Raw genomic sequence first — 27,281 nt, forward strand, 5'->3', positions numbered from 1 at the left:
CCTCTTCCCAGTCTCATTTCCAAGGTTTTCCATTTCACAGAATCACACACAGTATCACAGAATGTTAGGGATTGGAAGGGACCTCAAAAGATCATCTAGTCCAATCCCCCTGCCGGAGTAGGAACACCTAGGTGAGGTGTTTGACATGCCTTGGCTAAGGGAAGAGTTAGGGTTTTTTTGTCCTGTGGGGAAGTGAACTTCTAGAAACCATTTCCAAAAATAACCTGGACACTCTGAAGCAGAACTCCTCAGATAAAGCAGCCTGGAAGGATCACTCCTGCATCTGCTGCTATTTCTTCAGTCACTACATCAGTAACTAGCGCAAATGTTATTCCATTACAAATAAACCCATCTGAAAGCACAATGTATTTTAAGATTGTTTTTAACAGATATTGAGTAACAGATGCTAACACTGTATTTCAGCAAGGTGCTGAGGAATATCAGGCAAATTCCTGCTAGAGCCGAGTTTAGCACCGCAGCAGCACGTGTTCTATTAGTTTCACATGAAAAAAGCATTCTAGAAACAAGATGTGGAGTACTCCGACAGGGCTAATCAGGGAAATATCACCTTCCACATTTGCTGCTTTCTGCATGCACAAAATATTGCAAGTTTGTAAGGCAACTGCCTGCAAGATGCTCTCCCTCTTTTCAAGACCTGGTTATTAGCTACTGTTACAGGTTCTTACAGGATTCCCCTGTTATCTTGCAGCTGAAAGTAGAACAGTCAACAAAGACACTTTTTCCAAACAGCTCCCAAACTGGCCTGGACAACTGGTGGCAATGGACAAACATTTTGTTCTACTTTGGCACATTGTAAGACATCAATAGGAGCTGGGTGTTGCCACGGTTTTCCAAAACCCAGGTTTTAGGGAGGGCAGCTGCAAAGAAGTGGCATGCCACAGGGATGCCTATTTTGCTCTTAACACTAGCTGGCTGAAGTTCTGTAAGATCACCCATCTCTGTCAATATTTAGCATCCCTTTCCCATATTGGACAAGGCATATTTTTATAGTCAATTTTGTTGCCTTCATCTGCATGTATGAAAACATTTTCCCTGAAGTGCCTCATTTTAACTACCAGAATACATGGAAACCAGAAAGATTTAGATGACAAAAATTTCCACTTGATAAGACACTATATTTTGCATTTGATAGGAGTTCTAATCCAATATTTATCAGCAGTGAACTCAGCAAAATCAATAGAACTGGGCATAAAACCTAAGCAAGTGACATCAGGATTTGCCTGGGGATCAGGAGAAAAGCATTCCATGGCTCTCAGGTGAAAAGCATTCTGCCAGATTATAAAATAGTTCCTTAACTTTCACATGATGAGCTCCACCCACATCCCCAGTGACTGTTCATGACTGAAGTGTGCAAAATAGCAAGCAAGCTTAGAGTACTGGTGGTTCTGGAAAAGACTCTGAAATACACTGCTGATATGAAGCATCTGTGTCTGATGGGATTCAGAAAAAGACCAAGTGCTGCTCCCTTGCTGCAAGGCCAGACTTTGGTGATTTGGAAGCACAACAGGACCATGAAGTGGGTACAGCAAATTCCCATTTAAACTGGCACAGTTGTGCAGTCTGCTATTATTTGCTGGGATATGTGATTTGCACTGCTGACAGCGTAATACAAGGGCTATAATTGTAGTCCCTCTAGTCCTACTGAGCAGCCAAAAAGAATAGGAGAGTGTTGTATGGAACCCGGAGTTGTGGATACCACAGGTATCACCAAACTGCACCACAGCCTGATGCCCTAATACTTCATTGAGAACTTGAGATGCTTCTCTCTTGGCATGTCCTCATGTTTCTTGTGTAATCAAGGATACGGACAGATTAGAAAAACAAAGCCTAGTGATGTTCTCTGTTTACAAAGCTCTTGCTATTACTTGTTATGCTGATAAGCAGTGAGAGTCATTTATTTAAGGGAACTCAGAACAGATTTCCTAGCATTAGTGCCTGAGGCATTAATGCAGGATGATCTACTGATGGGATGAACCTGCAGCTCCACAGAGCAACCTTCTCTCAGCGTGATAACACACACGCGATCATATGATTGTGTTGATATCTCTTGGGCAGATTATATTTCAGAAAGAAATAACTACAGGAGAAAGAAGTACTGAAATGGCTGCAGCAAGTTTGAAGTAAAATATCTGAAGTAAATATTTGAAGTAAAATATCTGTATATATATGTCTATATATCACATTTGGCATAGAGCTGTGCATACACGTGTGTGTGTGTGTCTGTATATATATATATATACATATATATATAGTCTATACGTAGACTATAAAGGTCTTCTGGCATCCTCTTATTACAAGCAAAGTAACTTAAAAGGCCTTGAGGGCATACTAAGATGATCCCTGTGCATGTACCACCTGTTTTCCTAAGCTGCCAATTCTTATCAGTCACTGTCTCTCCAGCTGAGACAGATGGTGACTGACCACAGAGCTGGTGTCAGTCCCTGGCAATCTGAAAGGAAGTGGAGTCACTTAAAAGACTGTTGAACACTTAGTGACACACACCACTAGTCCCAAACCCAGGGGTTTCTGACCCCTTCTGTTGATTGCCCTTTGGTTTCTGACCCCTTCTGTTGATTGCCCTTTGTCTCATGCATGTGACAGTAGTGCTGTAAGACTTGCCTACACAAGTGACATGTTAAAATCAGCAGTAGAAATATTTGCACCTTGTTTTGCCAAGCTTTTCCACTGTCTACATGAGACTTCAACAAAAATCAGTCCTAAGGGGTTAAAATCTATGGATGAAACAGAGAATACCTAGACACTTGAAATGAAAAAAATTAACCTTTGCATCTAAAATATTGGTTATATATATATATATATGTACATATATATATAAAATCTTGGTTTATTTATAAAACAAACATATATATTGGTTTTCAGACTAGATATAAGGAAAAAGTTTGTCATGATGAGGGTGTTGAAACACTGGCACAGGTTGCCCGGAGAGGTGATAGATGCCCCATCCCTGGAAACATTCAAGCCCAGGCTGGACAGGGCTCTGAGCAACCTGATCTAGTTGAAGATGTCCCTGCTCATTGCAGGGGGTTGGACTAGATGAGCTTTGAAGGTCCCTTCCAACCCAAACTATTCTATGGTTCTGTGATTCTATATGCACATATATATAATTTTGAACACATAATACACTTGAACTGGTTTAGCATAAAGCAATTATTTGTAAAACTTCACCCAGTTTTCCTTGTAGATGAGATTTTTACAGCAGAAGGCTAGAAAAAACACAGGCAATTATTTTATGAAACCTCTAAAAAAATTTAGACCTTCCTAATCCCAGCATATTTCATTTCAGCATACATTTTAGTCTACAACACTATCATTCAGTTGTAAGGAACCCACAGAGAGCACAAAATAAGATGCCACTCTCAAATATACCCTGAGAGTAACAATACTGAAGGTTAAACAATGGCATGGATTTAAAAACCACTGTCAGCCACAAAAAATTCTAACTCTCAGCCACCACTTACCTTCCTGCAAAGATGTTCACTGAACTCTCCAGTTGTTTCTTTGTATTACATAGACAAGGAAGGACAATATCGTACCAAGAATAATTTAATATCTCAAATTAAGCTGCTATTGGCAAAGATGGGTAAACAATAAAATAAGAGGCAATTTCCTGGGTGCATCGTTATATTAAATCTTTGTTAAAAGAGCGCTGCATGCAGGCATTTATTCCCAACTGAGAGAGTAAAATATATAGGTTTGACTTACCAGAAAAAAATCAGCTGCCATTTCAACAACTTTATTTTAGGTATTTAATTAGTTGGTCCTTTTATATTTTAAGTGAGGAAAAACACTCCTAATTGACCATGAATAAGGAATTATTGTTTGGAAAAGGTCAAATTGCCATGAGACATTTTTCTAGAGGGTTTGCATTAACAAGCAGGCCCAGAAGGTTGTACATTAAGAGGTCCTGACATTTCACTTAATTCATGAGCTTAATAAGCACTGACATTTCCTATTGGCTATAGACAAATTTTCCAAGTCCACTGATAGATATTGTTATGTATATGGAAGTTACAGCATAACAATATATACATATATATTTGTATACATGCTGGCTGAAGAAAACAACTAATGAAGGAAGAAGCATGCAGTTAAGAGATTGGTCCATAACGCAAGGTAAGAGCCCCCTTATGGGCATATAAATACCAGATGCACACGTACGACAAGTAGCTGGATTCAAATTTCATATTTTGTTGGTACCTGAAATGTCACAAAGCCCCTGGTTGCGGGACTGTTCTGTACAAACGAATAGGTAAAGTGTTGGATTGGTGTTTGACGTCTTTCATTTTTAATGAAGGCACAAGTAAGATGAGCATTAAGAGAATTAAGAGGATCACTAACCTAGTGTGTCACAACAAATGCCTTGCAGCACATACTTAACTGCTTTAGTTTGTGTTTTTAACTGTAAGGCCAAACAAGAAGAGCCAGGATGATCTATGGCTGTCATTCTGTCAGTCTGTAAGAACTCTCCAGAAGCCAGGTTCAGTATCCAGTGAACCCAACAGAACCTCTTCTCTACTGACTCCAGTGAATCCCATCGCTTCTCCAGTCCTAAAATTTCTTGTATCTCTTGACCTTTTTTTCCTTAGCATCCTCACTGAAACTTTTTGAGTAGTCTGTTAAAAATTTTTCACAGAACAGCCTAATAGCTGCAGCTCTAGCTCCATTACTATGCAGTGCTCTGTGTAACTCATATAAGATGTTTATTCTGAAAATTCTCATATATTTCAGCTGTGCTTCGTCATCATGTTCTCATTACCAAAGACACAAATAAATGTCATTCTGACATTGTGTCACAAAACGAGTATTTTCTATGCTAATAAATACTACTTACTAATGATAATCTTCTCTCATAATTCTCAAAACAATTAAGTTCTACATGACACACTGAAAACTAAGAGGATAACATAAAATTTGCAAAATCAAGAACCTGAAAAGCTAAATCACTGCAGAATTCAAGGTGTTGAATAGCTGTATCTCACTAATCTTTTCTATGTTTGTTATGAAAGAATCTTCCAAGGGTTGATCTTTAGCTGGGCTCCACACAGTGGCATCAAGGCCTACCTCTTATTTGGTAACAACTGGACAACCTGAACAACCCTGTTTTACTGACTTTCATGCTCAGCTAAGTAATTTTACTGGGGCAACAGGCTGTGTTATTTGATACCTTTGCTCTCAAACAGAGCTATGACATGGCCCTCATCTCACTTTGGGATCTTTACCATGACTGATTTTTTGGAGGTCAGTAGTATTATATACTTCTACAGTGACTGCAGAAATAAAAAGGAAAGAATTTGTCACTTGTTCCTCAAAGATTCATAAAGGTTTAGAGTAAATAATTAAGAGCAAAGCCCAGATCTGAACTTTTACTTACCTGCAGCTTTTCCCTCAGCACAACTAGGGAAGACTTGCCTACACAAGTGACATGTTGAAATTAGCAGTAGAAATATTTGCACCTGGTTTTGCCGGGCGAGCAACAGAATGATGAAGCACACAAGTCTGACTGCCCGTAAACTTTTCACTGATATAAATCAGCTGGTCTTACTCACCTTGCACAATACAGAGAAAGAATTCCCTTTATTGAATGTCTGAGTGTTAATATTTTTGTTGATTCATGTCTGCTTGGGGAATGCAAGCTTCCTCAGCCTTCTTGGAAGTCAGTAGCAAAAGGGAGTCACATCTACCGTTAGAAATTTCATGTTTGGTCATTGTACCTGTAAGAGCCCTCTGAAACACTGGTTTCTTGTGTGATTACAAATTTATTTTTACTGTAATTGTCACTTTCACATGCATTGGCCAGTGTATGGCTGGAAAATAGTAATACAGCTTGCTCTTTTCTGTTTTATTAAGGACTTACTTCAATTAACTAGCTGCTGATAGTTTTCTCATTAAAGCTTTCTGCATGTTTTTTTTTAAAAAGCCTACTTCTTAAAAGTCTTGAAATAATACAATAAATATATTTGAGATTTTTAAAAATGTTTTCCACTTCAAATCAGTCATTTAAGTACAGCAGGTGGGAATACAATATATATACAATTCATTGGGCAAGCTTACTTTACAGACCTATATATACTGAGAGACTTGACCATTAAATTTTAACAACCATCTTTGGCATTCTCATATTTCAGCAGTTATAAAGGATTAAGCATTTCAGAAAAACACAAGTACTTTGAACAGTACAGAAATACCTGGTGTTTAAAGCATCCTCAAAGATCTGAGTAGCAAGAGTTTACTTCAGCCTGCACTGATACTATGAGATGGCAGTATCTATGGCAAAGACACTGGAGAGCACTCAGCAATAATCTGTTAAACCTGGGCCTGAACCATCACCCTGCTGCCATCTCTCCACTTACTTTAGGAACTGCTACACCTGGTGATAGTGACTGTTCTCCCTAAGTTAAGACTCAGAAAAGATACAGAAACACCCATTTGCCTTGGTGCTCTTCTGACTACAGCAGAAGAAAAGTCAGCATTTCCATATTTATTGCTTTAGTCAGTTAACCGTATTCACACTCATAATTAAAAGATTATAAGGTTGGATGTTATAGAAGTATTCCTGCATTTTATAAGAATACTACACAGACAGGTGTATAATTAGATACCTTGCCTAGACAGTAGGTCAGTAGTAGGTCATTTCCATAACATGACAAGTTACTGTTAACATTTACAGAAACTTTACCTTATCTGCTACTGAGATTGCCAGATAAAATGACATTCTAGTGCTCAAATGCTCTAAAAGTCAGTTTTCTGATTAAAGCCCTCACTAAAGAAATTATTGAACTGACATTAGAATATTCTTGTGCAGCAGGGGAATTAGTAAGTACATTTACAATGAAAACATGTTAAAACACCAGAGGCTTCTGTGACTATTATATATTGTAAGTTATTTTGTATTGAAGTTCTGCACTATTTGCTACGATAGTAAAATAATATGAAAATATATCTTAGAACAAGTAAGATACCATGTTAAACTGAAAAGTCTGGGCTAGACTGGTACTCACATCAGTGAATTAGAGATGCAAAACTAAGAAGCAGGGAATTCGCAAATGTGAATACACTTATATAAAGGAATGGAATCAAAGCTGAATAAAAAACATCTCACTTAAAACCATAGCTTCAGGAGGATTCTTATTCTCTTATGCTCATTGTTAACTCATCTACAATTTGAAAAATTTATTTCATGAATGTAAAATAACAAAGCCTGTGTGAAAATAGCCCAAAGTTTTACAAACACCTGGAAACATAAAGAAACATCCATCTAAATGCTGCAAATACTCCTGCATGCCACTGTAACAATTTTAGAGTTTCCCAAATGGAGAATCTGGAACCTGGAATACTATTTTTGATTTATTTCACTTTAGAATGACTAGAAACAAAATCTGACAGGTTATAATACCAGAACTGAAAGAACGCTCCAAATCCCTACCCATTTGCTCTATTTTTCTCAACTGCATGATAGGGTAGAAAAGAACAACTTTTTGTAGGTGATGGGATCATCGGACAGTCTGTGGTATTGAAGTTTATTAGTTTGCAAAATGGTAAAAACAGAAGTCACATGATATATATTTAATTCATATGTTGACCCAAGGACCTAAAAACAGAAAAGACAAACATGAAATTAGAAAGTTATATCCCATGACTCTCTTAAAATCTTGTAACCATATGAGCACTTAAAGACTTGCCAAAAAAAATAATGAAAACACTGAATACACATTTTGTTTTTTCATAGTATATAGTTACTTGTATATGAAAAACATGGAATTAATGTATTGAAAGTCACAGAATGAGGTGTATTTTATTCTTCTAAACTGTTGTGCCTTAGGTGTAGGTAATCTGATTTTTCTCATAGTTTTGTAATGGAACAAGTGACCGTGTGAGAGAGATGGAAGGAGATATTTAATTGGAAATATCCTGCTGGTTTTACGCAATGATGCTTTAAAAGAATTCATTTCAATTTTAGTGTTATTGATAATGACTTTGGACCAGATGCCTTAGCACTGACTTGGCTTGTTAAATCCATCCTTCATGGTTGGATTCTGAATCTGAGCAGCTCATGACAACCAAAGCACCATTGTCAGGGAACAGATGGTTTAAATATGGAAACCAGGGATAACTACACAGTCCAGTAAAATGCATCCATACAGCCTTTAGCTGTATGTTTGCTTTGAAATTCCCTGAGAGGCCATCATAAAACTCTGGGGTGCAGAAGTCTTAAAGACATATACTACTTTCTCAAAAAATGGCATTTAAATAAATATTTGGGACTGTTCTCATGTAAAATGTTTGGATTAAGGTACATGGATTGCAATCAACTTTTCTTAACAGTTGTTGGGTAGTGGTGATAATATGAAGATGAAACGTCATTTGTTACTGTAACAAAAAATGTGACTACTAGTAGAACTTACAGATACAATGGGAAACTAAAACAAGGAAAAAATCCACATGAAAGAAATACTAGGTATAACTAGCACTAACCTTAAAATAACTTAAAGAGAAATTGTCAATAAAGAGGAGAATTGAACTTAATGATCTTAAACAAGTTTGGCCAGGTTTGCAGCCACTGCTCTAGGTCATGCATACATTTAGGAGAAGGGACTGAAATATATTGTTGCTGTAGTATTTTTCCAACCTCATTACTCCTGATCTCTTGAAAAATAAACCAAAACAGTGGCAAGATTTATTGAAATGTATTGGTTAGGAATTGAAATCCTCAGGTATGAGGATATCATTAATGAATAATACTTTTTCAGTCAATCCCTGCCCACTCTGCTTGAAAGCCCATTATCTGAAACTGCATGGCAACAAAGATAGTTATTGAAGGAATATTTGGCCATATATAAAATTTTAACTGTGAACTCATTTATCTGTTATTGGCACCACTGTTCTACAATATTATATTCTACAATACTTTAATTAAAAAAAAAATCCACTAGCTAGGGAAGAATGAAAAAGACACCCAAACATATAAATGCAATAAAATTAATAAGAAACTAATTCGTTTGCATCCAGGCTTGGTTTAATCACGTTCTTACTGAAGCACATTATGATCTTACCATTCTGTTGAATGAAAGTGAAACTTTTGCCTCCTTCTAACTTACACCTAGCTATTGTTGCTTGAAATTGTATCTAGCCCTGTCTATAAAGTTGCATAGAGAAAGCAATATTAACAACATATTGGAAAAAAATGCTGTTATCTTCAAGCAGAAGTCAGAAGAAAAACTAACCAGCAAACTAAAAAACACCAAAAACAACCTCACACCAATTGCAATGTGCAAATATATGTGATTTATCCTGGCAAGAGTTTTGCATATTTCTAGATTTTCACAAACAAAAAACCATTAAATTTAGTATAAATATTATGGCAAATTTGCCTCCATTTAAGATTTTTATGTCTTTTAGCTATAAATACTAGTGGATCTTTCAAATTGAAGAACATGCAACTTAAATTTATATTAACATCACTATCACCTGCGTGAGGCACTTCAGATATGGCTGAGAGAATCTAAGCTGGAAGGCCAAGCCCTCCCTGTAGCTCATAGACAGAGGTAGAAAACTCCATCCAGAGCTGTGATTCAGAGCACACAAGTTACAACTTGCCTATAGTGGTCTAATGCAGGTGGTATGAGTTATCTGCTAACAAGGAATTCACTGTTCAAAATACCAGGTTGAACTCAAATGGACTTTCTTAAGCAGGAAGGATACTGAATCCTCTGAAGAGAGGAATCTAAACATTTTAGAAAATAAAAATTTTAGTACTGTTTGATCATAACAGATTAATTCTCAAAGGTAGCATTTCTAGCAAGACCAAGGATTTTTAATGAGTGAGTGAAATGCATCGTTTAGAGCATATTAGTCTCTGCAGTGCCACTTTAGCTGTATTTGTTCCAACTGGACTATATGACATGTAAACTGGATTAATTTCATTCAATTATAACCTAGTAAACGTAATCTTACACCCTCAGCCTAAAAATCTGTCCTATTTGTTTTAAAATATTTTTCTTATTTTACTACTGCATTGGTCACAGTTTTAAAATTATTTTATTCAGGACATGAATATGTTATTTGTGTCTGCATAGACAGAAAGATGACCATGAGTTGTTTTTAACATAAGATGGGGTCTGAGACTGGCATGTACGAAAGCCTATGTTACATTTTTTTGCATCTCACTTGTAGTGGAGGGTTACCTACAACTAATGAAAAGCCTAAGTTTTGGCTAGTGAGCTGATCTCAAGTAGGCAGTATTATGATGAATTTGGAGGGAGGGAGGTGGTTAGTTCGGAGTGAAATAGCGTTGAACATGGAAGGGGACAATCACCAGGCAAATGGTAATTATAGGAGAAGTGATAGCATTTGGAAAACAAAAGTACTGAAGGACAGTTAGTTTTGAAAGCCAGAAAGGGAGCATCTGAAGTACAGGAGAATTAGCTGCAGAAGCAATGGAGTTTACTAGCAACAGCGATGTTTATGAGAGAAATTCCAAGCATATGTGTAGAATATGAGTATCTGGTGCAGGTGTGCACCTGTAGAAGCAATGAGGTAGCAATGTGTACCTACATCTGGGAAGAGACTGAAGACTAAAAAGTACAAGTGAACAAGTGGCAGAGCAGTGAGGCATATCTTTCTGCTCTCTATGTAGATGGAGAAGGAGGTGTTACATTTTTTCACATTCCGTGTAACTCAGGATGTTTGCCTCTGTATAAGCAAATTTTCTTAGCAGAAATATAAATTGTTTTCTGTACTTCAGACAATAATTTCACTGAGTCATTAGAAGTACCAATTGCATATAAAGATTCAGTTGTTTTGGTTAATGCGAGTTTATACTGCGTATTCAGGGCGAGGAGGCATGAATAAGAAGGAAGTGAAGCTTAACCTTAAATAAAACTGAACTGAAGTGATTGGACAGCTTAGTAATTCAAACAAGTGATGTGTTAAATTGGGAAAATATAATAGATAGTACTCTGTTTCTCTCATACTCTTTTGCTTGGGTTAGTCATTTCATTTTGGCATTTTAAAGTATGTTTTGAAGTTGTGATGCAAGTTTTGTTCTATTCACTTTGTGACTGCTGTCTCCAGCACAGAGATAGTTGAGCAGCAGACCATCATTAAATTTTGGCCACGTGCTAATCGCATACTCTAATATCTTTAGGACTCTTCAGTATACCTGTGGTACTCCAAGTATGCAATTCTGACTTTACCACAACAGTGAACATAATATGAACCTTTTCTTAAATCTGATGTGTCCTAATGTGGGCCTGCTGAAACTTTTGCATTCAGCTTCATCTTCATCTCACAGATAACTTTTAGGCTAATCAATATCGTATATAATGCTTGAGAAAATGATGTAGCTAGACATACTTGTTCACTTCTCCAAGCATCAGACAGAAGCAGCACCTCCAGGAAAAGCGTTCTTTGCACATCTGAGGCAGCAGGCGAGAGACCACAGAGAGGACCTGATGCAGGAGAATGTTGAGAACAGCCTGTTAGTTAATGATCAAAGAAAACATAAGAAAAAACAGAAAAGCATGCAAGGAAACAGAGGAGTTCTTACCTTGTATAACCATCAATGTGAAAAAACTGGTGAGCGTTGCTGGCACAAAGAATGGGTGAATTCCAATCCTGGGAACATCCAGAGTGATTCTTGCAAGAAGCATTTTCTTTTCCATGACAATACTGGTTACATCAAATAGAAAGCTATGCTAAGCACAATGGTGCTTAGGCAGCGAGGGATGAAGCAGAGGTAGAAAGTATCCCCAAACATCCAGGAAACTGAATTTTTTGAGAGATTGCTTAGCAATAGTAGTGAACAAGGAGCGCAAAATCCAAATAACTGTTGCACAGGCGGACGATGTAAAATAGGACTACTCACAACAAGGCAGTGTGAACATGAGAGCAGTTATAGAAATTAATCAGGTTCTTAATCAGTTACGCCAACAGAGATGTGACCACCATCTAGTCCTCATCAGTGTTCATTTTATTTTTTTCTTTTTTTTTTTCTTTTTTTCTTTTTTTCTTTTTTTTCTCACAGAAAAACTCTGTGACACACCCTGCAGAGTCGACTTCTCTCACTATCTTGAGAGCTTGAAGATGATGCAGGCTGATGAGACTGAGATATAGTACAACAGAAATGCTGAAGTATTTTACTGCTAGATTTATTTTGTCCTATGCCTCTGGAATAACTTCTTCAGAAATATTGCTTCCTCCATGGTGTTCAGGATTTTGGGATAGCCATTTACCTGGATTATATAATTTGTTAGAAGCTACCATTAAAACAAATACAAACTAATATTATTCTTACTGTTTTGGAAGTAAAAGTATATAATAATTTTTGTTACAGACTTCGTGATCTCATTTATCTGTTTATACATTTGTTTGCATTTGTTTTACTGCTCAAATTTTCTTGGTACCTGAAATAACAATCTGACTAGTGTGTTACATTTCCTTTGTGAATGATCATACTGTTTTAGATACAGTCACAGGAAGACTGCAAACACAGGGAGAAGAAAATGGTGCAGAAGAGAACTTGATGAGTTAACTCCAGAGGGGAAAAAAATATGAAAAAGAAAGAGGAATGCTGGAGAACATGGAACAGGCATCATCTCAGACAGTAGAAAAAAATTTTTTTTTGCACTGATTGTAAATGGAAAATGGAAATAGTCTAAATTTTGAAGATGCTACAGCTATGGAAGACCTTTTCCTGAGTAGTCAAATGTTTATATCTCGACCTCTGATCCAGGCATTTCAGAACTTTTCACTAAGAGGTCTGGAAATTTGTACCAGTCTTTTTTTCTCTTAATTCCATTGAGAAATCTCAAAACATACTTTGAAATTCAAAAGTTAGGCTTACTTAAAGACAGTTTAGCATCTTCCTAGTAGATCTGGACTATTTCAAGGGGTGGGGTAGCCACCATCACTGGCCAGAACAGCTGTCTATCCTTCACTGCTCTTTGCTGACCACAGACAGTATCACTGTCCAGAATGAGCACAGGACTATTTGAAAGAAGCTTCACACTTGCTTTTGGCTCCTTCCTCCCACAGTCTGCCCAAATCTGACAAATCTCATCCTGCATGGCTTAAAAGGATACCTCTCATTAGTTTGACTTCTTGTCTCTCCCCTGTTTTTAACACCTTTCCCTAGAGGTTGTATGCAAAACTGCTTTTGTATTTGTGTGTGATGCTGAGTCTGATTATCTTTTTGGGAGCTGTGAAAGAGTTTTTTTTATTGCTTTGCTCAGGGAGGCACAATTAAAGTAGTTTGTGTAGGCTGTAGACATTCAGCATTCAGGAATCTGTGGTAATGTTAATCCTGTAGTTACACATGTGATAACCAATGCAATAAAATCCATCTGTGAAACACTGAGCTGATGAAGACACGTAAAAGAATCTCAAACTGTGTTATTTCTGTTAGCCAGCTGTTCCTTTCACGGTAAAGAAGTATGCATTTGAAGTTCTAGACATGATGAATAAAATCTGTTCCATCTTCTGGACTGTAGGGTGGGAAAATGGCTGGAAATTAATGTCACCAAATAGCAGGCAGTTGTTTAAGCGGTAGCCCTCTCTCCAGCCTTATACAACACAGTCTAAGTAGTTCCTGCTGTTTCACACAGACAATAGTTAAAAGGTGTTTTTTTGTTTTGTTTTGTTTGTTTGTTTTTTAATATTACTAAGAAACATTGCTGTGAAATGCAGACAGGCACAAGATGTGAAAAAAGGTATACTTGCTATGAGGAATTCTGCTTGCTATATTACAATTAACGTCACTGACATTATTGACTTTAATAAAACCTCTGTCATGTTGTTAGGTCCAGAATTTCCAGATCAAATTCTATTAGTTCTTATAAAACATGCAACATCTAGGGAAATAAAAGAATGCAAGGAATGCTATACAACAGACTTCCAGAATTGAAAAAGCTATTAAAAGAGAAAAAGTTTTAAAAAGTATACACTAGTTACTATTTTAAGGACTCAGTAAATAGCTTTTCAACTTCTCTCTTCTGTTAAGCATGCAGTATGTTTTGTGTACTACAAGACTGTAAGCAAATATAGTAACTACAATTTTGTGTCATTGCTAACATGACACACCTTCTTTTTAAATATCGAACAATCTTTTTTTGTCCTTCTATACAGGTGCAGAGAGGATGATGGAATTCTTATATTCTAGTGCTTGTTTTAGACATAACTTGTGTTCAACGAGGAGGAACAAAGAGTGGGTCTTATTTTGGAGAAGTTTTTTTTTTTTTACAGCTCTAGACAGTTCATTCTGTTTTGTATATTGACAGATCCCAATGCAAAGGTACAACAGTGTTTAAAGGGTCAGTACCAGGGTGCTTACAGGATCAAACCTGCACTCACAGAAGATCCACGCCTCTTTTAGACACTGCCAATAATGGCTTTAGGAAGAAGAAAACCTTCATGTATTTTTTGTACTGAATTTCACATTATATGAGAAAAAAAATGTTGAAGAAATCTGGGTTAGTAAGCAGTGAACTTTCCATTCGTGTTATCCTTCCTAAAATTTCCTTTGGTGCTGATATTTGCCTGATGACGTCAAAACTCATTAAACTATACAATGCGTTGTCTCTGAGGATCATTTAGAAACACGTAAACTAATCCCCAGTTTGATCTGAGGTATCAGAGCCTGTGCAAGAGTTAAATGAACTGTGATCTCACACTGTCACTGGGGAACAATCAAACAAGCCTGAACCTCGGGGCCAGAGAGAGGTCCATCTTCTGTATTCTTTCTCCCATCCAGAGAGAAACAATTGGACAGTAACTACAGTAAATTGCAATAGAAAATATGGAGCTAGTATTTTGAGCATTAGTTGCTCTGCATTTTTGGTGAGTCAAATACCCTCTGCTGCTTTTCTTCAGTCATTTGTAGCTGTTAGGCTATGCAGCTATTTAGCAAATTGCAAAATAGATATGTTGGGTTTATGTGGTTTTTATGACATCAAATCCCTAACCCAACAAGAGAGCAGAATGAAAAATGAATATGGCTTTTTTTTCCCCCCTGAAATTATAACACTTTTCCACAGTTATAATGGCTGTTATTTAGAAGTATGCTGTGCTGTTATTTGAAGATATGCTATGCTTTTATCGGTAGCACCACAAGACTTCTCAGCATGCATTTGGAAATAGTTGTGTTTAACACTTTTCATCATAAAATTCATTTTCAAGAACATCTCACAACTGATTCTTATAAGAAGTGATTTTCTAATCTTTAAGTCATTCTGCAAACCATAAAGTATTTGCCTTTCTCTCACTTCAGAACTCTATGCATAAAGGCAGGACTATAGTACAGGACATTCTCACTCAGTACATAAACTGCCAGGTGCAACAACATGACCATGGAATATGTGATGCTCTTTCCTGTCCCGAGCTAGTTAGTGTACAATCCCAAGTGGCAGCTTTTACATTCTTCAATATTTAGAATGCTGGTCTTGCTATTTACTGGATCCAAAAAGAACAATACTATAGACACTATAATACATGGAAATTTCCCCTTCTAACATTTCTGCTGTGTGAGCCCATGGTGAATGATGCTAACTCCAAGCAGTGGGGTATTTCTGATCAGCTATGCGAATACTGCCTGTTTGCCTTACAGGATGTGGCTGGGCAGCAGGGATTAAGGTTCATTCTTGCTGTTTCTGGGCATGCTGGGTTGGGAAGAACATCTTGAAAGGGGGTGAAGGGTTCATCATGCTAATTCATCATGCTAAGAGGCTTCTGGAGTACAGGGTGGGACATGAAATACCAAGGACTGAACAAGGAGGGAGCTAGCAGAACAGGGACAGAGTAGAGCCTCTTATGGGAGCAGGGAACTTCCCTGAAGCAGGCAGCAAACTTACAAGCTTTGAAGATGACATTCTTGGGCACCCAGAAGCCCTGAGTGTTGTCATTTAAACAAATGTGGGAGTTTTGCCATATAATTTATTTTTTTGTTTGTTTTTCTTCACGGATTTTTTGGTATTGCTTAGAGACTACATGGGGACTTCAGAGAATCCTGCCGATTCCTACGAAGTTCTTACCTGCCCTCTGCCTTTCTGTTGAGATGGTCAGCCAAAAATCTGAGAAAAAAACACATCTGAATATTCATGAAAAAACAAATTCCTCCCATTTGTTGGTGGTGACCTCTTGCATGTGACACAACTAGCACAGTCTTCTTAGAAGTGTAAGTAGAATTAGTGACCTAACGCTGAGTTGGTGAGGCCAGGTGGGGGGATGTAGGGAGATGTCTGTTTGCTTGGCCTTTTTGAATTTTTACCATAATACCATGTAGAAAGCAGTCTTTTTTTTTTTTTTTTTTCTTTGACAACCTTGACTTCGGGTACATTAGGATTTTCCTGAAGGGGACATCAGAAACATACATTTTTTACCTTTGAGGGTCCAGAAAAATTACTGTCACAGCTGAAAGGAATGCTTACTGTACTTATACAAGACTGTATGTGTAATAACAACCATATCTCTCCTACTTTCTCTTATGTAAAAATCTTTTGTCTTACCTTGTCCAGACAGACTATCTTGGTCAGCTACCTTGAAGGGTGGCACTGTTACATCAGTCAGTTCTTTCTTCTCCTCAGCTTCATTATTCTCATCTCTGGCTTGCAGAAGATTAGGTGGGGTAAAGCTATGTGTGGTATAAACCGCCAGGGTGGTAGGCTGCTCTGTTGGAGCCTTGTAGCCGTCGGTGATTAATTCATTGCTGGCAGAATCATCTGCTGGAGGAGGCAAATAGGAATCCTCTGGTTTTGGAGGACTGCTAGTGCTACCCAGAGCACTGAAAGGCACTGTGAAACTTTGGTAGTCAGTAGCAATACCTTCTGTGTCTGGAGGATATTTGTCCTGAAATGGTTCTCTGAAGGATTTGGTAGGGAACACAGGTTCAGATGAAACAAAATTGTTAAAGTCTTCAGGGGCACTGATCTCTCCACTTAGCATAGGGATTCCAGTTGTAAATTCATTGACAGAGATGTCTCCTGTTTGGTCCACTGTCGCTGGGCTGGGGTAACCCAGCGGGAGTTCCACACTCATGGAGTCCTCCTGAAAAAGTTTTTTGAAAGCAACTTTCATTATTACGTTTACCTTGCATTGCTAAAAAGGCCACAGGAGCCTGCAAACAGCTAACTCAGCATGAAGTCATGGGATGTATCAAGTGTTTGGCATCTGCCTCTGATCCTAATCACATTGCCTGTAATTTAAAAAACGGTCAAAGAAAAATTACTTTCGCTTTCCCTGACAATTGCTCTCCTTCTGTCATTGAGATGTACTACTGAGCTGTAAAATGTTTACTTTATAATTAAAACTGGAGAAGGTAATTGAGCAGTAATATTCACCTGTAAATGCTGTAAACAGTATCTCTCTCATTATAACACCACCACAACATTGATCCTTACAGCATTTATAAAAGGCAGATATGTATTTTGGCATTAGAGCCTTTTCCTGTTTATTTATGTACATCTTAACACTGTTTAATTTTATTTCTCATAGAAAAATAAACTAATATAACAACCAGCATTAACTTACCAAATCAGGGCCTGCCAGAGGAATAGTAACCATGCCCTGGATATCATTGTCAAAATCACTGGGTGGTATAATGGTTTCTGAAAAAAATATTAAAAAAAAGTGACAGAGAGCACAATATTTCAGAGGTGAACTGATCAGAACACATCAGCTCAGTAAAAAAACAGTATGAAAACTAACCTTCATCAAAAATATTTTTAAAAATCCATGTTAGGAAGAGGCATAAATTTCCATTTAAACTGGCAATTATGAGGAAAACAATAATTTTACATGCATTATTCTCTGTACTCTTTATTTAGTTTAAATAGGATAGGTCTGAGGAGAGCTGAACCACGGATCAGTGCTTAAAATCAGCTGAAGTATGAAGTGCTCAGTTAGATCTGCATGGGCTATGATGACTCATTATACTGTGGTGCTCATTAAGCCTGAATTGTTTTCAGTTTTATCTGAAGTACACATCATTCTTAATCTCAGAGTTTTGGCTTTAGTGCCCAGTGCTCCCTTCACCCCCTCAGAGGAGCTCTTTAAATGTACTTGCATACAGGCTGTTTTTCTAAACCTGTTTTTTAAAAATAACTAGTGGGAAAAAGTTGATTAAAATAGTTATTATTAAAGTGTTCTATATCCATTAAAGTTTTCCTTAGGACTTTTAATCTACATTTAAATGTGATATTATTTCAGAAAGTACTGGCTCTTCTTTTTTTTTTTTTTTTTTCGAGAAAATGCTGCTGTTTGTAAATCAAAGACTACAGCTAAAATTTGCTGTGTGTTTTAAGATTGTTTTGGTACATATACATATAAAAATATTTTAAATTATTTTCCCCATCTTTAATCCACCTCCTTAAAAGTAGGGCTGTGCCAGCTTTGAAAAAAATCCTTGATGGAGTAAAAGAGAATATTTATTAGCAGAATTATTGAGCAGTATTAAACCCTTCAACCTTCTGCTGGAGGTCTTCACACCCATCATGTCACTTGCACTCCCTCTGTGTTCCAGAGAGCAAAGTGAACCTTTACAGTGAGTTCCATAACACTGATTTTAGCCTGAGATCAAAAGCTCTTCAACATATCTGTCTCTCTGACTTAACTGGGAGGTTAGATGGCTTGCTTACTTGCTCTTCCTTTGGAGAGAGTGGAAGTTTTTCATTTTCAACCTTGTTAGATCCAATAGTTGAGTCTTAGATTTCAGAACACTAGATTTATGTTAGAGGAAACCCTCACTTTTTTTTCTTATTAAAGAAATAAGACTGTCCATATTGGGAAATTAAAATGATATTTTGAATATTCATGGATTTTTTTTTTTTCCCCTCCTCTTTTTTGTCTTGGTCTGCAAAACATCCAGCTTATCTAAACAAACAACCAAAAAAATAGAACCTCTAAGATGACTGGAAATCAGGTTGTATAATTATAAAGGCGCATTTTGCTATAAAAATTAACTTAGATCTGTGCATTCTTTGCATGCTATGCAACGCTTAGGAGGATGGGATACATCACATGAAAACAGTCTGTTAAAGAAGCATAGGAGACTTTACTGATATTGCATCAATGTGAAAGGGCAAGATTTAGACTTGTACCTGGCACTGGCCTGCCAACTCACCGTCAGTAAACTGGAGTGTTCCCAGGTCCATTGGCAGGGATTGGTCTTCGTGGAGTGCTATGGCAACGAGCTGCTGAAGGTCTGTTACTGTGAGCTTAGTTGCTGATATCTCCTGCTCTTCCTTTGGAGAGAGTGGAAGTTTTTCATTTTCAACCTTGTTAGATCCAATAGTTGAGATGTCATCCGCTGTGCTTTTGATTTCTGAGGCATCCCTCTCGAAGTTTACCACGTATCGTGCTATAGTGCTGCTTGATCTGCAAGAGGAAGACGCAAAAATTCCAAGTGAACCAAAATCAGTTACTGGCTGAGGACTGATTTTACAAACAAACAAAATATATGCAACCATAACATATTATCTTCTCTAAAAAATACTGTGGATATTCTTCTTTCTAATGAGACTGCTATCTTCAGATTACTTTTGTTATAGCTATTTTGTTTTCTTCTATGCATAATTTTAAATAAAAATTCCAATACTGAAGAAAATTATAAAATGTTCTAACATAATACAGTTTAATCTGACTACTCAGAGACCTGTAGAACTGGCAATATAATTTGAAGTCATTGATTATTGGTTCAAACAGTCAGAAATGCATGCTGGGGTTACTAGAAGCCATAGTCACCAATTAAGTATGCAGGAACTTATGAAAAGGGACTAGACAGTTCATAAAGCTCCAGATAAGCAAAAATCCTATCACATCTGTGGCATATTTTTACTCTTTTTTGAAGAACACCAAGAAAGTTAGTTATAATGTGGCAAACAAATCACTTTTCACAATGGGAGTTACATTTTCCAAGTCTAAATTAATGTCTATAGCTTCTCCCTAGATGTACTTGTTTAACAGAAGTTTCAAATTTTTACCATTATTAATACATTCCTTTTCATAAATACTAAATTCACCTAATTAAATTTAAAAAATTATAAGTACATTGTTAAATATTTGTACTCCACTATGTTGCTTTTATAATATAAAATAACTGGAGAGAGAGGAAGTATATGCAATGTATTTACATTTATATGACACTACAAGGATTCAGGAAAAGCCTGAGAAAATTCTTCATTTCAAACTAAAAGGGAAATAGAAAGTCTGGGAGCCGTTAGACAAATTATTCCCCAGCAGGACTTTTAAACAACAGCAACAGCCTATGTAGTTGTTTCTATTACCAGTCAAAGGCTCCCTGCATTTTCTCAAGCTAGTCACTGGTCTGTTTGTCATTCTATCTGCCTGATAATGGAGACAACGAATCAAATTCTACATACTTATTGAAGATAATGTGTATATGGGAATACAGCTAGGAAACAGCAGATCAAAAAAGAAAATTTAAATATGAAGTTTTCCTATTTTTTTTTCAGTTTATGACTGATAGAAATCTTCAGTCATCTGACTGTAAATTTTCTTATGTCAAACAAATTTCTTTCCTTCAGAGAGATTCTGACAAAATTTGATTCTATGAACCTTCCAGATTAAAGTAAAAGCTGTCCCTTCTGCTTTATATCACAGATTTTGTACTTAGGCAGAAGACAAATTGATTCACTTTTTCACATCAAGTTAAATAACATTTATTGGTGTATCTATGTACATCTTATAGTCTATGAAATGATTAAGATTAATTATGAATTAGAGAGAAATTACCCATCTTTCTCCTTCTTCTGTCTTCATTTCATCATAGAAGGAAGAATGTAATAAAGGATTGCAAAAGAAAGAAAAACAAAGATTCATGTACAGCCAGTTGTACATCAAAAACATCTTTTGACAATTTATCTTTAATCTTCTGTGTATCATCTGTAATTTTTATCTCTGTGTGAAAATGACAGGCTACTCTCCATAATTTCACTCTTTCTCTTCCAAACAATGGGAATCTCCATGTTTTGAGTAGGAAAATAGAAAATTTTACCTTGATAGTTTGAAATATCTGCTTTCTTATTTCCCCCTACAAATGGTGCAATTTAAGCCTTGTCATTGATAATCTATATCCTTATGGTGGCAATGAACACCTGTGTGAACACATGGTGCCTACTCAGATCCTAGACACAGGGGTAACTTGTCCTATTAATTACCTCTGGAAGACGTGCCTATTTTGACCTTCTGTAATATAATGCCCTGTTATTTCCCCTGATGAATTCTCTAATGTATCTCTGATGTTCTCCTTTCATATTGCCTTGTGGCAAATGCTGCTAATACATGTAGCAATATGGCTAAGGGATAATAGAGAGCAACACCTGCCTTTGCTGATCTGTAACTGTAAGGAGCTAAGTAAATTACTAGATGAAGGGAGGCAATCCTGGTCTTCCACCTTGATGAATGTAATCTCAAATCAGCTCCTAAGACCAAGATACTAAACAGAAATGGATCCCAGGTCTCCTGGAGCCACAACTGAAACAGGTTCGTTATTGCATGTTGTAACAGTGAGATGCCACTACAGACCTTTTTGCTTGAGCAACTAATTTTCATTTTCCTTTGCTCTTTCTTTTTCCTCAGCAATTTTGCAGAGGGAAAAGCAAGTGCAATACAGTGTAATTACAGTGCAATATAGATGTTCTCCAACATGTATTAAATATTACTAGAAGGAAGGAGGACTGAATGTGCCTGATGTTCTGCAATAAGCCTATATGAATTTGGTTTTTTTTCTTGATCTTTATTCCCTTTCAATTTTATGTTACTTCTTACTATTAGCAATTAATTTTTCTCTTGATCCTTTACATAATACGCTCTTATCTATAGAATCACAACCATATCGAATACTCAGTTTTTGATCCACCCCCCCTTGTATACAGAGTAGCTTTTATTAGTGGTAAACATACAAGGAAGTTAAAACTAAAAGAAATTGAAAGCCAGAACACATATTTGTTAAAATATGAAACATTTTTAATTGTATGAAACACCTGGAAAACACATATTTGAAAAGTTTCATATGTGTGAACACGTACCCTCCTGCAATCTTCTCTTGCCAAGGCACCTTCACTGTGACTGATGAAGGGCACAAGATCCATGCACAAAAAAGGTAGCCACCTAAGTAATCATATTCCTGTATCTCTTTACCTTGTCATTTAAGAAAGTCCTTAATACACCATTGCTAGCAACTGCAAAGGATTTATTGATTATTTCATCCCTCAGGGAATCAAAGCTGCTCCTACTAGTAATTCAAATTGTCTCACTTGGAATGTATTAGCATTTCTCTCCATAAACTATTTTCTGTTTATAGCAATACACACCCCATTATTATATAGGTCTCTTCATGTCAGAGGGAAAGAAGGAAAAGGAGAATCCTAGTAGCCAAAAAAAAAAGTCCCATTTTCTTACTTACTTAAATCCTAATACGTGGATTTCTTTGAATCCTGGAAGTTTCTCAAATATCTTTTGCATCTATAGAAAACCATAAAATCATTAATTCAGTGTAAGTTCTACCACTAAAACGTAAGCACAAGTTGATTATCTAGACAATATTTGCATATTTCAGAAAGAGCTTTAGGAAACTCTCAACTGCACTCTGTGCCATCACCATTACTCTACTTGAACATAATATTTGGTTTGTATATCCTGCCTGCATTACCTATTAATAAGCAAAGTGAAGTACAAAAGACAGCTTTTTTTAAGTAATGTAATTATGTAAATAAATTATAACCTAGTTCATAATAGAGCAAGTCAAACGACATGTATCAAATTATTTTCTCATTTTCAGCAGTTTTGGTTCATGAATAATTTTGTGATTCAAGTCACCTTAACAGTAAATTGTTAATTATGTAGAAATACTAACCAAATGGAGGTGGATTTACATTGTTTGGCAAATCATTTACAAATTAAACAGTTTTATATGTCCTGTACAAATGGAAGAAGTTCACATATTTTTAATTCTAATGTAAACAATTGCACAATTACATAATTTTGAATAGAAGAGACAATATGAAGAATAAACAATAAGCAGAAAAGGTGAATTCTGCATATATTTTTCTAACTTTAGGATAATAAGTGTTTTTATCAGCACCTGAAGAATTAACAATGTTTTGAGAGTTGATTGAGTTGATTGATCTTTTGGTCTTTTACAATTGTAGAAACATTTATTGAGGTAAGTAAAATGAAATGTTTTATGTATGTCTACTATGTCAGAAGAAAGGGATTTTTTTAAACAAACAGTTCAGCAGTTCCTTTCTGATTCACTTCCTGGTCCTTCTAAGTACCAGGCAACACATCATCTAAGCCTTTCATCTGCAAGCAAAGCAGGGAGCTGAGGGAATTGAAAAGTGAAGAAAATTTTGAAGAATCAGATTCTTTTGATTCAACATATCACTTAAAGATTATATGAACTAATGTAGCGATCTTTCCTCTTCCTTAGCTGTATGATTCTGTACAACTGAACACATATTTAGAACTCATTCATTCATGTGTGAGGGTTTGTCAGAACTGGTAGGGAATAAGCAGTCAGACCCACAGCTTTCTCTGTGTCTCTCATGTGGGTTAAGTGAAGTAGCGGAAGATCAGTATGTTATCACAATACCAGGGATCAGCTGCACTGTATAAGCTTAGATATCTTTTTCACCATAGCAAACAGAAGATAATGTCTAGTGCAGAAAATAGCCTGCCATCGACACTCCCCTTACCCATCTCTTGCAAGAGGACAGTAGGAAAGGAACTGAAGTAAATTATTTTGAGCTTAGTCTGGCTTAGTAAAAGTGGTGCAGACGTAGCAACTGGACCGTGGGACTAACATGATTAATGCTCACTGAAAGTAACAGAGGTTAAGGGCCTGATTCATTAGGATGCAATTAATTTTCCTAGACTTAGGCAAGCACTATCATTTGAGATGCCTTAAGGTTGTCTTCTGCTCAGTTACTGGTTCAAAAGAGTGCAGCTCTCTCATATCTGAGAGGGCCTTGCAGATGTACCAGATATCCATGTTTAGGTAACTGAATCCCCTTTTAGCCATGTTCTACCAGCTGACTGTGTCACGAACAGCTTTGGACTCTTCAAAGTGACAGATAAAATTTGATAACAATGGAAAATAATTTAACAATCAAGAAACTTTGCATTGCTCCCCCTCCAATTAATGAAATGACTTAAAAGTTAGATTGCTGAATTACATCATTGTATGTGTAGTAAACAAAGTCTGTAAGCAGTTCTGTTTGATAATGTTGGAAATCTCCAGAGAAGGCACTTTTTATCAGCTCTGCCAACACATCCTTCACCATTTTTCTATGCAGATCTGAGACTGAACCAGGATAGTGAAATGGCTTGCACTAAGAAATGCTAATGAAACCGATGAGAAGTTTTAGTTAGTTCTACTAAGAAAACCTTTTGGGAACCTCAAGTCATTAACTGCTATCTATTAAATTGATAGTATTATTAATTATATGAAAACACCATAGGTGTTCTAGTTCTTGTGGAAACTATGATAATGTACAACAAAATGATTGGAAGCCCTTTGAAGTTCAGACAACAGTAGGTAATTACTTTTAACATTTATATTACATTTCTCATTAGGTTTATTGTAGAAATTAAATTATGACAAAGTACTGTCCATTAATTCCTGATTAAGCCCGAATGATACTCCTGAAGTTACTGTGTTCATCAGTTATCTGAGGCTCTGCTGCTGACAAAGGCATTGGTTTGGTAACTTGGTGGCTGAACAGATAGCCTAAATGAAGGGAAAAGCTGACTATACATGAAGGAAAACAGAAGGTCTTGAGAAAACAGGAATTATCTATTTCAAGTGAGGCAGTAGATTCTAATTCTGTTTCATGGTGAAGGTAGTTTCATAGTATGAATGTTAGCCAAGGCACAAAGCCAACATTTTGGTGTTCACTCAGCCTCCTTACCTGTAGCTGAAATTTGGCAGCTAGTTGTCGGTACTGTGGGGAGTCAGGATCACTAAGTTCAGCTGTATACTCCTGGTCAGTGAGAGTGACGCTGAATTCTACCATTTGCTCCACAGGCAGTTCTGGGACTGTGTTTGTTCCCAGCTCCTGCAAAAGAAGAGGAAAAAAAAGGGAGAAATAGAACTAAGTGACTTTTTCCCCACATTTCGGTATATAATAGGAAGAAGAATTCCCTTTTAAGCCTGTCCCCAAAATAACTTTCTGAACCATATCCTACAAAAGGCAAGGGTTCCTAGCCACATCTGTTGGCTTAATTCTTCTGCTTTTGCAAACAAGTATCTGTTACTGTGACTTGTGAGTTGTCTTTGATATGCATAAATGAAGGAGATGAAGAGAATCAAGCCATTTCTGTAATGGGAAACCAAGGCCCCTGTGACACCTTGGTCTCTCTCCAGAGGGAGGTTTTGGAAGGTTCCCTGAAGCCACATGGGTGTGCTGAGACCAGGGCCACCTCCCTGACACCCCTGGGTGCAATAGCCAGGACTGGTTTAGATGGAACCTGTGGCCCATTGTAGCTGTTGTAAAGCTGCAGTGAAGGGGACAGTCCCCGATGCCAGGCTGCATGGCTGCTCTGAGGAGACATCAGCAGACATTCCCTGTTTGGCAGCTGGCTGTCTGGACAGAAAAAGGCAAGAAGGTCCAGTCCTACACCCTGTGTTGTGGACAGCTCAGAAAGTAGGCATTTTTACATTATTCAGTGAAGAACAAGATTAAAAAATGGTACAAAATAGGCAACAGGATGCTCGTAAAAAGAGTTAAGACTTGCCTAAAAGCTGATTGTCATGTTGCTGTGCTTTCTACTGCATATGCAAGAAACTTCATGCACTATTGCAGTGAAAAACAGATGCTAATAAAACTCTTCAGTCCCACTAGCAGTAACAGAGGGGAGCACTCATGACTTGTAAGCACAAAGTGTTTCTAAGGCTTCCTTCTCTTTTCTGCTAGCTGAGCTCATAAAGAAGACGTGAGTGAAAAAGTGAGATAGGAAAATAGGCTGCCCTCACCTTCACGGGAGTCTTCGTGTCATTAACAATTTCGTTGAGCAGTGTTCCATTAGGTGCTGGTGCATATGGAGAGAGGGATGTGCCAGGGGAGCCTGTAAAGTAAAATTAGGCAAGAACAGGTTTGCACGTCAAAAATCTGCTTTCTGTGTTGGTCAGGTGTCAGCTGGCTGGAGAAGCTTTCCTTATGGAGGATGTGTTTGAGCACAAGCCTGTGTCAGTGAAAGGTGTTCATGACTTATGGCGTGGGTAAAGATGATATTTTTTATGCAATAAGTGGCCTTTCTTTCCAGTTCAAAGCATAAATAGCATTGTGTGTGTGACTGAAACCAAAAATGGCACTGACTATGCATCAATGAAATTGTGTGAATTAAATAATATTTTATCATTTCCTGTCATACTGTAATAAATACCACCAATGTCTAAGCTTCATTTTGCCAGTTGAGATCTTTGTCTCTATGGCAGCCACCTTTCTTTAGGGCTCAATTCAAAGTAACAAGAGGCTTTGACAGAGTTTTCCAGCTAGAGGCAAAATTACCGTGCTGGAAGTTGCTATCAATAAGACTCCATCATATTTGGCTCTCATAAAAATATGTGTGCAGAGTGTTTCCCCCTTGAACCAAAATGTTCATATTTACAGATTTTTATCACTGCATAAATTTCCAACATTATTTTAAAGAACTGTAGTACACAACAGCTTTAGAAGGTCTAATCGGAATTATCTGGCCAAGTTAATGCCTTGGCATCACTGTGACTTTCTGGCTAATGTCATTCTTTATTTTCATCTGCTTGCTTATTTTGGCAAACAAAATGCAGCAGCTGACACTCTAAATGTTATTTTATAATTGAAGCAAAATTAGCTTTACTCTCTGTTCTCAGGAAATTAGGAAAACGTGAATTTAAAGACTGTGAAACAAACGTGGAATGCTACATTTGAGTAGCAGACTTGCTGTAAAGAAATTAAAAAATGCTTATAGATTATTTTACTAAAGCATTTTCATTGTATTTCACTGAACTTGTCATGCTTCTACTGCATTGATTAAATTACAGCCTTCTAAGATCTATGAATCATGGGTTTTAGCAATTCTACCTTATGGGCAAATGCACAGCAAGCAGATTTGATTTTACCTGTAGAAATGGAAGGAACGTCTTCCACCTTTTTGCCACCTGTTTTCTCTGTGGATATTTCATCTTTCCTATCAATCAAATAGAAATGAACGATTTAATGATCAGCATGCTGTACTGGGAATGGGAAAGATGT

The 27,281-nt window shown here is 37.0% G+C and overlaps 1 protein-coding gene across 4 annotated transcripts in view; it reads right to left on the reverse strand.

Moving 5' to 3' along the window:
• The window catches only part of IMPG1 (interphotoreceptor matrix proteoglycan 1), a 63,402-nt gene that overhangs the window by 14,529 nt on the left and 21,592 nt on the right, over positions 1-27,281 (reverse strand). For 3 of the 4 annotated variants that reach the window (XM_021293571.2, XM_021293570.2, XM_065056354.1), the window contains exons 5-12: positions 27,149-27,216; positions 26,024-26,115; positions 24,960-25,106; positions 22,454-22,512; positions 20,782-20,802; positions 19,151-19,404; positions 17,560-17,636; positions 16,539-17,076 (exon numbers count right to left, since the gene is read on the reverse strand). In XM_021293571.2, coding sequence (XP_021149246.2) covers positions 16,539-17,076; positions 17,560-17,636; positions 19,151-19,404; positions 20,782-20,802; positions 22,454-22,512; positions 24,960-25,106; positions 26,024-26,115; positions 27,149-27,216 — 1,256 coding nt within the window. The remainder of the gene's footprint in view (positions 1-16,538; positions 17,077-17,559; positions 17,637-19,150; positions 19,405-20,781; positions 20,803-22,453; positions 22,513-24,959; positions 25,107-26,023; positions 26,116-27,148; positions 27,217-27,281) is intronic. The other variant, XM_065056353.1, reaches the window with a different exon arrangement.

Source organism: Columba livia, chromosome 3 (genome assembly GCF_036013475.1).
Source record: "Columba livia isolate bColLiv1 breed racing homer chromosome 3, bColLiv1.pat.W.v2, whole genome shotgun sequence".
NCBI lineage: Eukaryota > Metazoa > Chordata > Aves > Columbiformes > Columbidae > Columba > Columba livia.